The 15,083-nt window shown below is 46.3% G+C and overlaps 1 protein-coding gene across 4 annotated transcripts in view; it reads right to left on the bottom strand.

Annotated features, from left to right (window-relative positions):
• Positions 1-5,222: 5,222 nt before the first annotated feature.
• LOC137300911 (matrix remodeling-associated protein 8-like) overlaps positions 5,223-15,083 on the bottom strand; it is a 63,321-nt gene continuing 53,460 nt past the window's right edge. For 2 of the 4 annotated variants that reach the window (XM_067970173.1, XM_067970175.1), the window contains exons 9-10: positions 12,104-12,199; positions 5,223-10,792 (exon numbers count right to left, since the gene is read on the bottom strand). In XM_067970173.1, the coding sequence (XP_067826274.1) occupies positions 10,767-10,792; positions 12,104-12,199 (122 nt within the window). In that variant the 3' untranslated portion in view covers positions 5,223-10,766. The remainder of the gene's footprint in view (positions 10,793-12,103; positions 12,200-15,083) is intronic. The other 2 variants (XM_067970174.1, XM_067970176.1) reach the window with 1 other exon arrangement.

The following is a 15,083-nucleotide window of genomic DNA, read 5'->3' as shown; positions in this document are numbered from 1 at the left end:
ATTGATGGCCATAGTTTGCAAGGCTGCCGTCTGGGCCTGCAGGGATTCATTTGTGCACCTGATACGACTTCCATGGAGGCAGCGAAACTCTCCACAAATATTTGAGGTGGACTCTTCCATTCTCCGTGCCATTGTGGAGCGTGTGCCTGTAGGACTGCCAGTACCTATCAAATTTGTTGTTGACCCTCTAGCATTCTGCTAGAGGCAGTACAAAGAAGGTTCACTCGGTTAATCCCGGGGATGAGGGGGTGGACATATGAGGAGAGGTTGAGTAGATTGGGACTTTACTCATTGGAGTTCAGAAGAATAAGAGGCGATCTTATTGAAACATATAAGATTGTGAAGGGGCTTGATCGGGTGGATGCGGTAAGGATGTTCCCAAGGGTGGGTGAAACTAGAACTAGGGGGCATAATCTTAGAATAAGGGGCTGCTCTTTCAAAACTGAGATGAGGAGAAACTTCTTCACTCAGAGGGTAGTAGGTCTGTGGAATTTGCTGCCCCAGGAAGCTGTGGAAGCTACATCATTAAATAAATTAGGGAATTAGGGGTTACGGGGAGTGGGCAGGAAATTGGACATGAATTTAGATTTGAGGTTAGGATCAGATCAGCCATGATCTTATTGAATGGAGGAGCAGGCTCGAGGGGCCGATTGGCCTACTCCTGCTCCTATTTCTTATGTTCTTATGTTCTTAATTGATGGCCTCCCAGGTTCAGTATCTCCGTGCAGTTGAGCAGAGCTTGGAGGGTAGTACGTCCCCCGATGCAGACTCTTTACAGCTGTCCCCTCCACCAGTGTCTGCTCGTGTGATTCACCAGATGACATCCCATCTATCTGTGTAACAGGCCCCACCAATCTGCTCGTATCTGTGCGAGTGCCTCCAACACATGTCTCCTGTGACGGTGCCTCTGAGGAGTCTTCGTCCTCTCCGGGCAGGTGCTGCTGTTCTTCGTATGATGGCTCTGGAGGAGAGAAGAGACGGATAAGAGTTAGTCATGGAATGTTACAAATGTTGCAATGCACATGATTAAAGTGATCATATTTGATAAAGTGCTGAAGTCAACTCAAGATGACTTTGTATTTTAGGAGATGTGGGTCTGAGAGATTAATGCTGTCACCCTGCTCCAATGGACAACCAATCTCGCTATCTCCAAAGCTGAGGGAGGCAGGGATGGCGCTTATTTCCAGAGCCTCTTCCTCCGGCAGGTAAAGTTCCACAATCTGTGGGGGTCCGTCTCCACTCCTTGCCCTCTCTCTGTGCTCCCTTCTTCTGCAAGTATGGAACGACAGAGCTATGAGTGGCTTTGAGGCATGTGTGCATCCAATGGATGCAGTGTATTCAGTGAGAGTGACAATCAGGCAGATGCATCACGAGTGACACTGATGCGCATTTGAGGAACATGTTGACGGTGCTATTTGAGGATGTGTGCTGAGAATCGGGGGAGCTGAATGAGGTGGTATCAGATTACATGAGGATTGGGTGAGTGGTAGTGGTGGATTGAGATAGGGGATGTGAGGGGAGTGAGGATGAGAGGATGTGAATTTAAACAGCATGATAGGTCCTGATAAAAGTGAAGTGGGTGTGAGGAGTGATGTGAATGGAGTACGATTGACAAGACAAAGTGAGAGGAGGTGCACTACAGCATGTAGGTGCACCTGTAACTTTGCTGGCCTTTCCTGACCTGCTCATGTCATTGAAACGTTTGCAGCACTGGGCCCAGGACCTCATGGTGACGCTCCTGCTGCTCACCTCCTGTGCCACCTCCAGCCACACCCTCTTAGTGATAGCAGCAGGTCTCTTTTTACCATTGCAGGGAAACAGCATCTCCCATCTGGCCCTTACTGCACCAAGCAGAACATCCAGGACACCTCAGTGAGCCTGGATACAGCCTTTGTTCTCCTTCCAGCCATCTCAATGTTGTCCTTGCAGTCTAGTATCTTCCAAATCGTCCAAGCTCCAAATCTGCTCCTCCGTTTTATCTCCGAACCAGGCCTTTAAATAGACATGGGGAATCTGCATCATGCAGGTCCTTATCATGCCCGTCCTTATCATGCCCACTCCCGTGCAGTGGAGACACGAAACCCGGAAATAAAATGACAATCATGGCCATTCCAACCCATCCTGCGATGTTGTGCATTCGTCACCCGCTATCACCACTCCGTTCCCGTCTCCACATTATTATCAGGGCCTTGCAATCTCGTGCCTCAAAAGCATTGAAGCCCATCCCTGTGTTATGAGTAAACAGCACCATCTCCTGGTGTTACAAAACTTTTCATGCAGTCTGTTAAAAGGACAGTGGGGTAGATCTTGACTTTGACTAAGTGTAAGACAGGCGATAAATAGCGAGTCGGCAGCCCGTTTTACATCTTCCCCAGAAGGCTCCACCATGTGCGTGAACCGCTCGCCCCAGATTCCTTCTGAGTGATTGTTAACTTATTGGAACATATTTTGTTAGAAAATTGTTTTGAGTTCTGCTCCCTACAATTGACCATACCTAGTTCCTTTATAAATGTTGTTTATTTTAAATTTGGACTTGATTGAAATTTTATTGAACCCAGCAAAATGACATTAGAGACAGTGTTTAAAAAAATAACATGCAGATTAAAGATCCCACCCAAACACTGTCCTATCAGTTCCCACAATGGCTCAATTGGTAAATGCAACTGGGCTCAGTGACAGGACTACTGTTTCTAACTTAGGTTGGTGACTTGGACAAAGAAACTCAATGCAAAGTGTTTAAATTAGTAGATGACAACATGATGTGCTGGGGGCAGTGCAGAGAAAAGCCAGGAGACTGATCCCCAGCAGCCTATATAAAGTTATCACGCTATAATTACAAAATCCCTCGGGTGGCACTGCAGTGCCTCCATTGGCAGGAGTGTGTAATTACAGTATGACAAGTTTACATAGGCAGTTTCTTTATAAATGTTGACATAGGAATTTATAATGGAAAAAGCTAACAGTGTGTAGATGTACAATTTTTAATATAATACTAGGTGACGTTGCACCTGAGAAGTCAAGACTAAATGTAGTCTTCAGGTGAAGCAGGGTTAGAAGCTGGGGGAATAATTGGAATAGGGAGTGCAGGGGTAATTCAGTCCCCATTTAAATGTCATAAATTCTGTCCTTATTTTTATATCCATTATAAATTCCTATGCCATATTTATAATGGAAACAGCCTACTTGTCGCCCTGAAATTATACCCGCTTCTCTCTCAAACACCTTTATCTCTCACCCCTCTCTCTACCTCTCTTAACCCCCATCTTTCAAATCATTTTTCTCTCAACATCCTCTTTAAACCCCTCAACCCCTTCTCACTTTTTCCTGACCCCCATTCCCATCCATTTATCTCACCCCCTTCTCATTTTACCTTCTCATTCCTCTTCTTTTTCTGCCTCCTTTCTCCCCTATTCACTTTCTTTCACCCCTCTCAGCCCCCTCACCTTTCTCATTCTCCTGTCTCTTTCATTCCCTATCACCCCTTCTCTTTGACCCCTCACCCACCCCCTTTCCTGTTCTCACTCATTCTCCCTCTTCTCACCTCTCTCTGCCAGCTAAATACATTTTCTGAAGTTCATAAAACACAAAAGCTGCAACTGGTATGTCATTACTGCAGTCATTATTTCTCATTCTCACAAACATTGACATAGCGTCTTTTAAAAAATGCTCAATATAAATTTTTACCTCAGTTAAGTGTTTTGGTCTCTTGTTTTTCAAATTTTTTTGAAGAAAAGTGACTGAGCAGAAAGTTGAAGAAAGATAATGCATCAGTATAGGTGGCTGAGCGATACCCTAGGAAATTAGGCACACTGCATGTGCTCAAACTATACAATCGAAATACCGTTCAAAGATTCACAGGTCTGCCAAAAATATCAACTCCAAGCCCAGACTTTAGAAAGAGGCTGAAGCCTTCAAGTGAAAAGTTTAATGAAGACATTAAAAGACACAAAAGATGATTCAATGGATAAATGTAATCATGTTACTGAATTTTAAATTTTTTTATTCAAACCCTTATTTTATAAATTAGCAATTTTAGTTACTGAGGAAATAAAATGGCAGTTGAAATGTTTTCATAAAGCATTTTGTGAAAACCTGGTGGCCAGACTGTGCAGTCAGGGTAATGAATTTACATAGGTAAATCCCATAATAAATGCTATATTATTATGGGCATTTATAATGGGAAAATGTTGACCCAAAAGTGTGACAAAAATGTGACATCTGGAAGTCAAGTACCACAGGCAAGATTTTTAATATATATATATTTTTTTATTTATTCGTTCATGGGATGTGGGCGTCGCTGGCAAGGCCGGCATTTATTGCCCATCCCTAATTGCCCTTGAGAAGGTGGTGGTGAGCCGCCTTCTTGAACCGCTGCAGTCCATGTGGTGACGGTTCTCCCACAGTGCTGTTAGGAAGGGAGTTCCAGGATTTTGTCCCAGCGACCATGAAGGAACGGCAATATATTTCCAAGTCGGGATGGTGTGTGACTTGGAGGGGGACGTGCAGGTGGTGTTGTTCCCATGTGCCTGCTGCTCTTGTCCTTCTAGGTGGTAGAGGTCACGGGTTTGGGAGGTGCTGTTGAAGAAGCCTTGGCGAGTTGCTGCAGTGCATCCTGTGGATGGTACACACTGCAGCCACTGTGCACCGGTGGTGAAGGGAGTGAATGTTTAGGGTGGTGGATGGGGTGCCAATCAAGCGGGCTGCTTTATCTTGGATGGTGTCGAGCTTCTTGAGTGTTGTTGGAGCTGCACTCATCCAAGCAAGTGGAGAGTATTCCATCACACTCCTGACTTGTGCCTTGTAGATGGTGGAAAGGCTTTGGGGAGTCAGGAGGTGAGTCACTCGCCGCAGAATACCCAGCCTCTGACCTGGAGTTAGACCATTTAGGAGTGAAATCAGGAAGCACCTTTTCACGCAAGTGGGAATCTGGAACTCTCTCCCAAAAGGCCGTGGATACTGGGGGTCAATTGGAGCTTTCAAGAATGAGATCAATAGATTTTTGTTGGCTAAGGGTATCAAGGGATATGGAGCAAAGGTGGGTAAATGGAGTTGAGGTGCAGATCAACCATGATCCATTTCAATGGCATAACAGGCTACAGGGACTGAATGGCCTCCTCCTGTTCCTATGTGTGTCGTGATTTCTGAGTAGTTTAATTTTGAGTGAAATGCAGGTCCTCTTACCGTGCAGTGTAAGTGACTAATAAAGAAAAATGAGACAAAGCAAGGCATCTTGTTCTCTTTATTTAAATTCATGAATATTTGCTCATTTAACAGCATGCTGTAGAACTGTATCAAGCCAGAATACACACACTGTATACTGACACTGAATACACACACTGTATATTGACACTGAATACTCTATAATGCACTTGAGATTAGCGTGTAATAATAATAATGTGATTCGATTGGCTGGTGAGCAGGCACTAATCTCCAACGTTTTTAAAGTGGTACTACGCACGCTCTTTAAAAGGACATAACACCCGATTATTTGCACGGGGTTATTATGTAGGAACACAACAGGTCCTATTACACAGTGACACCTTTTATGTTCATACATTACAGCCCGTGTAACACTAATAGCAATAGCTGCACCGGTCAGACTACAAAGCAGAGCTAATGTTTTAATGCGCAATAGGTAAAGTACTGATAGTAGAAAGAGCAGCACATGTCAGACACACATTTCCTGATGTGGCAAAAAAAAACACCAAAAAATAAAATAATTTTGGATGGAGTGAGAGACAAAGGAGGTCAAGGGAGCGAGCAGTAGATTGAATCCGCTGCCATAGTCTAGAAACACAGGAACATACAGGACTAAAACAGATCGCTGTATTCCATCTTATACTCCCTCCACTGCTTCCTTCTGAAAAAAGCTCTCAACTCCCTCGAGTTCACCTCCAGTCCTCCTGGACAATCCGTTCCACACTTTCAAGCCTCAGTGCGAAGTAGTTGAATCTAACCCGTCTGTTCCCTTCCCCTCTGCAGGTCCCACATGCACGTTACATTTTTAATAATTATACTGTTCACTGCTGAGACCTTTGGCCCCAATATTAATGGGGAGCCAGGGAGGGTGCGCGGGAGGCCGAAATCACCCGAAGAACTCAGCAGGGCCTCGTTCCCATATTGTAAGACCAAGTCCCACACGGCAGCCGGCCAAATTGACAGCCTGGCTGGCGGGAGGGCGCAGCTGGGGACCCATGGGGACGGTCCCTGGCACTGGGAAGGGAGCATCAGCTTTGGACCGCAATCAGGGGGGCGGGGGAGGCCAAAGGCTTCCTTGAGGGGCCTGGTGGGAGCACTCCTGGTCCACAAGGAGTGCAAAAAGAGGCGCTTACCTTGGGGGGCCAGCAGCTCCCGCCTCAAATCTGCTGCCAGGAATCGGACAGCGCCAGCTTCCCCCTCACTCACGAATAAATTTAAGTCACGGCACCGATCATGTCATCAGGCTGCGGCCTTGGTATGTTAATTAGGCCCCGCCTGCCTTTTGCAGGAGCCACGTCCATGGCCTAATTTCTGCACTTTAAAATTTAAAGGGGCGGGAATGGGCCCAAGTTGCCCAGTCCTGATATTTTAACCCCTATGGAGGGAGACAGCTAAAATCGAGGCCGATTAGTGTCTCACGCTAGATGATTTGATAAGAGTTTTTGTCAATGTTGTACTCAAAATCTGATGAGAAAATACAACCAAACTCAGGTTACCTCCCACTCCCCCCACCCCAGCCCAGGTTTGAGCAGTCCCTCTGGGAATTTCTAAAATGATAAACCAGTCACTAGAAATTTATTTTTCAAAATTGAAGTCCATTTTCCCATTTACTCCTGTGCTTTGTGAAGTGGAGATATGATTAGTTATTAAGGTTTTCAGTGACTTTTCATCATTTGTCAAGAAAGCTTCAGCTCTCTTTCCCCCTGCCCCAACTCCTGCACTGGATCAATCCCATTCTCCCATCACCCCCTGTGCTCCCTGACCTACATTAGCTCCAGGTCCGGGAACGCCTCAATTTTAAAATTCTCATCCTTGTTTTCAAATCCCTCCATGGCCTCGTCCCTCCCTATCTCTGTAACCTCCTCCAGCCCTACAACCCTCCGAGATCTCTGCGCTCCTCCAATTCTGGCCTCGTGCATCCCCGATTTTAATCGCTCCACCATTAGCAGCAATGTCTTCAGTTGCCTGGGCCCTAAGCTCTGGAATTCCCCCCCCCCCCTAGACCTCTCTACCTCTCTCTCCTCCTTTAAGGCGCTCCTTAAAACCTAACCCTTTGATCACTTGTCCTAATATCTCGTCAATTATTGTTTGATAACGCTCCTGTGAGGCACCTTGGGACATTTTACTATGTTAAAGGTGCTATATAAATGCAAGTTATTGCCCCTTCCCCTCCACTGGGTCATTCCCAACCCCTGCCCCAATCCCTGCACTGGGTCATTCCCAACCCCTGCCCCAATCCCAATCCCTGCCCTGGCCAAATCTCATCCCTTGCACTAGGCTAATCTGCCCCCTGCATTGGTCCAATCCCATCCCCTACACTGGCTTGATCTTACCCAGGGAAAGCCAAAATCCTGCTCCTTATCCCACTTAAATTATATTCTTTACCTTTCGCCAATCCCTGCACTGCTCCAATCCGACCCTTCCCTCTGCTGATCCCACGCCCTACACCCCTCCAATTCCACTTGCACCTTGTCTCAATCCCACTCTTCGCCCTCCCCCGATCCTGCCTTTTGTACCTGATTCTGGAGTTGATATTACAGCCCCCACTATTACAAACTCATGGAGATTTGGAAAGGAGTCGCTGTTACTGAGGATTGCATGCTGAATATATGAGAGCCTTCGCTGGCTCAGAGTTCAAAGTTTATTATACTGGGAGGATTGTGATAAGTGAAGCTTTACTGCATTATTTCCAATAACTAGAGTTCACAGTATAATAATGTTATATCTCTATAAAGGACTGGAAACTTCTGGATGTCGCTGCAAGTCAGAGGCTGAAGAGAGCTTTACTATGGAGTCAATCCATCCCGGCAAGTTAGCAAAAGTGCAACTTCCACAACAGCACGGAATGGACGCTTTGTTTGAGATATCAGTAACCATTGGCCCTATTGGTGCCAACTCATTATGGGTCTACAGACAACGCTATCACAGGTACTGGCCTATAAAATACCCACAGCCATTAGGGTCAGGGGAGGGAATGGCACCAGTACCAACAGAGCATTATCTGTTAAACAATAGTGATTCCCTGATTGTGTGCATGTCACTGGGTTATTAGTTAAATCTAGTACCAAAAATATCATTTGATAGAAGGACACAGTCAGTTTAGACGGAGTGATGGACAAAACATGGATAGATGGAGAGTTATACTCACTATTCCTCCTCCCATCATCCTCACTATGTTGAAATCAAGATCCTTCACACCATCTCCTACTCTAATTCATCTTTCCCATGGCCCTCAAACAGTGGAACTCTTCACCTCCCTCACTTTTGCCTTCCTCCTATAATCCTCAGTCTATTAAAACCCAAGCTTGGTGGCAGCTAAGCTCTTCCTCATGTCGCTGATCTTCTCTCCAACTCCTCTCAGTGGTGTCCTGTCTTGACCTCAATTAAACAAAAAACAATATGAAGAACATGTTTGAAACAATGCTACCTGATTTCATAAAGCTGTTTTTCTTTTATAAGGTCATTAATATACAGAAGCGACCAATTCAATCCATTCATTTTACTTGTAGAAAAAAAATTGGGTGCCTACAATAAAAAGTGATTGAAAGAGCAGTGCATTTATTTGTGGCACTGGCCGTGGTTATGCTCGGACTGGGAGTATTCACCCAGTCTCTCTCCTTCTATCTTGCATTAGTATTATTTATGTTGCAGTTGAAGCCTCACACCCTGTGTATGATGTAGGGCCCACTGCTAATCCCAGGCCAGTGACGGTAATCCCAGGCCACTGACACTGATCCCAGGCCAGTGACGATAATCCCTGGCCAGTGACGCTGATCCCCACTGATCCCAGGCCAGCGACAGTTATCTCGGGCTGATCTCCACTGATCCCAGGCCAGCGACAGTTATCTCGGGCTGATCTCCACTGATCCCAGGCCAGCGACAGTTATCTCGGGCTGATCTCCACTGATCCCAGGCATCGATGCTGATCCCAGGCCAGCGACTGTTATCCCAGGCTGATCCCAGGCCAGCGATGCTGATCCCAGGCTGAACCCCACTAATCACATGCCAGCAACGGGTCTTCTATATGATGTGATGAGTTGACAGATACAATCATGTGCAAAGAAAGTCGAGTGAGAGATGGAATCGCAGGGTGGTACCCCTGGATACAATACTGTCTCAATAACTATGTGGACTGAACAGGTGCCAGAGATATGGCAATGTGGTTTTTGAATAATTGTCACACAGATATTCTTGTATAAACGTCATTCTTGTTTGGAATACCTTTATGTGTTTTTGTGTCAGTTATCAAAATTGTCGCAGTTTCGGATTACCTTGGGGGAAGTAACTGTTTTATGCAGCACATTTTAGAAATTATTCACTATGTATGGAGTGGAACTTTTCACTTCCTAAGACTTATTACTTGAATTCTAAGCAGAGAAAATGAATCTTTAAAAGAAAAGAAAATTTACCTTTGATAGAGACGAGGAGCTGGTCAGTGAGAAAGAAGCACTGAGGGAATGGAGATGGAGGGAGAGATACACTGAGGGATTGGAGATGGAGGGATTGGAGATGGAGGGATAGACAGATTGAGGGATTGGAGATGGAGGGAGAGATACACTGAGGGATTGGAGATGGAGGGAGAGATACACTGAGGGATTGGAGATGGAGGGATAGACAGAGTGAGGAACTGGACATGGAGGTAGAGATTCACTGAGGGATTGGAGATGGAGGGAGAGATGCACTGAGGGATTGGAGATGGAGGGAGAGATGCACTGAGGGATTGGAGATGGAGAGAGAGATACTGAGGGATTAGAGATGATGGGATAGACACAGTGAAGGACTGGAGATGGAGAGAGAGAGTTACAGAGGGATTAGAGATGGAGGGATAGACACAGTGAAGGACTGGAGATGGAGAGAGATACTGAGGGATTAGAGATTGAGGGATACACAGTGAGGGATTGGAGATGGAGGGATAGGAGATGGAGGGAGAGATGCACTGAGGGACTGGAGATGGAGGGACTGACAGATTACAGGACTAGAGCTCTACACTGATGTTAATTGTAAGCTGCCAAGTTGCTTGGTCTTTGAGCTGGTCGGAGCTGGAAAGTAACTGTGCTGAGTTGGTGGGTTGAACTTGCAGCCCTCATTATACACTGTGGATCATTGGGTCATGGTGGTCATTCCTTCAATTCAAGTAACGCCACAGCCAACTATTTTGAATGAAGCAGCACTTACCCTCGTGTTCTTGTGCTCCCAGAATCTCTACCCTCCCCCCAGCTTACATCATTGTATGGACAGTTACAGCCAGGAATACCACCGTTCCCCTTCTGACCAGTGATATTGAAGCTGACTGTTACCAGTGCCCATCTCCCCCATCAAGTAAAACCACTGAAGTTCTGGAATGGCAGAAGTGTCAGATAAATGAAAGGTTCCCAGTAAGGCAGTCCCAAGTTCTGGTTCTGCAAAATTTGCCACACAGTTTCGGGATATGTTCGTGATAGTACCATTGATATGTATACTTTAATTAAGCGCTGTATTATTGAAGGATATTGATAGAAGGCGACTGATTTCCTCATATAGACCCTTCACTGATCAGCTTCTGGATCCAGCCAGCAGCATCATTCTCTTTATTTCCAATATTTCTTCTCAAAATCTGAGGAAGTAAATCAAGAGGAATTAGTACAGATGCTCGTTTAAATTGGTACAATAAGCGTTTGATAACTGTCATGTTTAATTATCGGGGGATTTGCGAGCAGCCCCCCCCCCCCGTGGCATTGAGCAGACTTGTTGTATAAGTCTCTCGGCCTCCAGTCAATGCCTGACCAATGCAGATGTTGATGAGCTGGGATTCAGGGCTATCCTCTCTCCTTGTCTAGCTCTCCATCAGAAGGCACCGAATGTTATCAGGAGGTAGGGTTCGTTCAGCTTCTATATAGCAAGTGAAAGGGGCCCATTAAAATGGAACCATTCAATAGAACTATAGGGGAGGTAGTTTACTCTTCCTCTGAGCAAATGCCAAGCCTCCACTTATCAACTACCCACAATGACATGACTGAAATCAAGCAATGGAGAAATCGCAGGCACAGACCCACGTCCCATCACCATGTGTGGGGGAATCACAGACACAGACCCATGTCCCATCACCGTGTGTGGAGGAATCAGAGGCACAGACCCATGTCCCATCACCGTGTGTGGAGGAATCACAGTCACAGGCACAGACCCATGTCCCATCACCGTGTGTGGGGGAATCACAGACACAGACCCATGTCCCATCACCGTGTGTGGAGGAATCACAGTCACAGGCACAGACCCATGTCCCATCACCGTGTGTGGGGGAATCACAGACACAGACCCATGTCCCATCACCGTGTGTGGAGGAATCACAGGCACAGACCCATGTCCCATCACCGTGTGTGGGGGAATCACAGACACAGATCCACGTCCCATCACCGTGTGTGGGGGAATCACAGACACAGACCCACGTCCCATCACCGTGTGTGGGGGAATCACAGACACAGACCCATGTCCCATCACCGTGTGTGGGGGAATCACAGGCACAGACCCATGTCCCATCACCGTGTGTGGGGGAATCACAGACACAGACCCATGTCCCATCACCGTGTGTGGGGGAATCACAGGCACAGACCCACATCGCATCACCGTGTGTGGGGGAATCACAGACACAGCCCCCCATTCCAATCATGGAGGGGGTGGGGGTGAGATATCGTAGACAATTGTGTCCCGTCACTGGGGGGGGGGGGGGGGCGGGGGGGTAGAAATTGCAGACACAGACTCAACTCCCGTCACTGACCATCACAGCTCCTGGCTGATTATCGCAGGGCAGTAGTAGGGTTGCTGACTGTTGGAGGTGAAAGGGTGGAGTCCATAACGAGAATATTTGGAAAAGTGAGACTAATGTAAATGAAAACACTAGGAGGATCGAGGGGATTAAGCCTTGACGTACCTCTATCTAAGTTCTTTGGGGGGATCTCCCTGAGCAGCTCCACCTTCTCCCTGGACATTGCAGCCTTTTCCTTTAGTATGTTGTTCTTGTAGTCTGCTAAAAATGAGAACAGCATTATTCTCACTCTGCAACAAGCACAAACGTACAGGCCAGCCACCCTCCCCCTCCCAGCCGCGCCCCCCCCCCCACCACCTCAACCACCCTCCCACTCTCAGCCGCCCTCCCCCTCCCTCCGTCTCTCTCCCAGAAACCCTCCCCCTGACAGCCACCCTCTCCCAACCATCCTTCCCCTCCACCCCCCACCAAACACCCTCCCTCTCTCCTGTCTATATACTGGTGACTGTGCTGCAGAAAGTCACCTTCCCACGTGGTCAGAGATATGTCTTCACCCTTAGGCTAGTGTAACACAAAGACAGGCCTTCAGTGATACAGGACGGGATGACGCTCCTGTCGGTGTAATCTGATGATATAATTCCTGGCAACCATGTGGCATAAACAAGTGAATTAGTAGGGGTCTGAAAATTGGGATTGTGTCAGAGAAATTTAAATGAACACCATAGAATCGTAGAAAATAATGGCACAGAAGGAGGCCCATCGTGTCCGTGCCAGCCGAAAATGAGCCACCCAGCCTAATCCCACTTTCCAGCATTTAGTCTGCAGCTTTGTCGGTCACAGCACTTCAGATGCACATCCAGGTATTTTTTAAATGAGTTGAGGGTTTCTGCCTCTCCTACCCTTTCAGGCAGTGAGTTCCAGACCCCCACCACTCTCTGGGTGAAAAAAAAATTCTTCAGCTCCCCTCTAATCCTTCTACCAATCACTTTCAATACATGCCCCCTTGTTATTGACCTCTCTACTAAGGGAAATAGGTCCTTCCTATCCAATCTATCTAGGCCCCTTATAATTTTATACACCTCAATTAAATTACCCCTCAGCCTCCTCTGTTCCAAAGAGAAAAACCCCAGCCTTTCCAATCTTTCCTCACAGCTAAAATTCTCCAGTCCTGGCAACATCTTCATAAATCTCCTCTGTACCCTCTCTAGTGCAATTACATCCTTCCTGTAGTATGGTGACTAGAACTGTACGCAGTACTCAATCTGTCGCCTTAACCAGTGTTTTATACAGTTCCAGCATAACCTCCCTGCTCTTATATTCTATGCCTCGGCTAATAAAGGAAAGTATGAAAGGAAAGTTCCCAGAAATGCTAGGGAACCAAGGGACTAGTGAGACTGAAAGCCGATAAATCCCCAGGGCCTGATAATCGGCAACCCAGAGTACTAAAAGAGATAGCCATGGAAATAGTGGATGCATTAGTTGTCATCTTCCAAAATTCTATAGATTATGGAACAGTTCCTGCAGATTGGAGGGTGGCAAGTGTAATCCCACTATTTAAAAAAGGAGGGAGAGAGAAAACAGGGAACTACAGACCGGTTAGCCTAACATCAGTAGCAGGGAAAATGCTAGAGTCTATTATAAAGGATGTGATAACAGAACACTTCGAAAATATCAATGGGATTAGGCAGTCAACATGGATTTGTGAAAGGGAAATCATGTTTGACAAACCTACTGGAGTTTTTTGAGGATGTAACTGGTAGAATAGATAAGGAAGAACCAGTGGATGTGGTTTATTTGGATTTTCAGAAGGCCTTTGATAAAGTCCCACATAAGAGGTTAGTGTGCAAAATTAAAGCACATGGGATTGGAGATAATATACTGGCATGGATTGAAAATTGGTTAACAGACAGGAAACAGAGAGTAAGAATAAATGGGTCTTTTTCAGGGTGGCAGGTGGTGACTAGTCGGGTACCGCAGGGATCAGTGCTTGGGCCCCAGCTATTCACAATGTATATCAATGATTTGGATGAGAGAACCAAATGTAATATTTCCAAGTTTGCTGACGACACAAAACTAGGTGAGATTGTGAGCTGTGAGGAGGATGCGAAGAGGCTTTGAGGCGATTTAGACAAGTTGAGTGAGTGGGCAAATACATGGCAGATGCAGTATAATGTGGATAAATGTGAAGTTATCCACTTCAGAAGGAAAAACAGAAAGGCAGAGTATTATTTAAATGGTGATAGATTGGGGAATGTTGATGTACAAAGGGACCTGGGTGTCCTTGTACACCAGTCACTGAAAGTAAACATGCAGGTGCAGCAAGCAGTTAGGAAGGCAAATGGTATGTTGGCCTTCATTGCAAGAGGATTTGAGTGTAGAAGCAAGGAAGTCTTACTGCAGTTATACAGGGCCTTGGTGAGACCACATCTGCAGTATTGTGTGCAATTTTGGTCTCTTTACCTAAGAAAGGATATACTTGCCATAGAGGGAGTGCAGCGAAGGTTCACCAGACTGATTTTTGGGATGGCAGGACTGTCGTATGAGAGATTGGGTCGACTCGGCCTGCATTCACTCGAGTTTAGAAGAATGAGAGGGGATCTCATTGAAACATATAAAATTCTGACAGGATGCAGGGAGGATGTTTCCCCTGGATGGGAGGTCCAGAACGAGGGGTCACAGTCTCAGGATACGGGGCAGGACATTTAGGACTGAGATGAGGAGAAATTTCTTCTCTCAGAGTGATGAACCTGTGGAATTCTCTACCACGAGAAGGCTGTGGAGGCCAAGTCACTGAATATATTTAAGATGGAGCTAGATAGATTTCTAAATACAAAAGGCATCAAGGGGTATGGGGAGAGAGGTATGGGAATATGGTATTGAGATAGAGGATCAGCCATGATCATATTGAGTGGCGGAGCAGGCTCGAAGGGCCGAATGGCCTACTCCTGCCCCTATTTTCTATGTTTCTATGTATTCCATATGCCTTCTTAGCCACCTTATCTACCTGTCCTGCTACCTTCAGGGATCTGTGGACATGCACTCCAAGGTCCCTTTGTTCCTCTACATCTTTCAGTATCCTGCCATTTATTATGTACTCCTTTGCCTTGTTTGCCCTCCCCAAATGCATTACCTCACACTTCTCTGG

The sequence above is a fragment of the Heptranchias perlo genome, chromosome 32 (assembly GCF_035084215.1).
Source record: "Heptranchias perlo isolate sHepPer1 chromosome 32, sHepPer1.hap1, whole genome shotgun sequence".
In the NCBI taxonomy this organism is placed as follows: Eukaryota; Metazoa; Chordata; class Chondrichthyes; order Hexanchiformes; family Hexanchidae; genus Heptranchias; species Heptranchias perlo.
The sequence above is the reverse complement of the archived record's forward strand: the minus strand, read 5'-3'. Positions and strand labels throughout refer to the sequence as shown.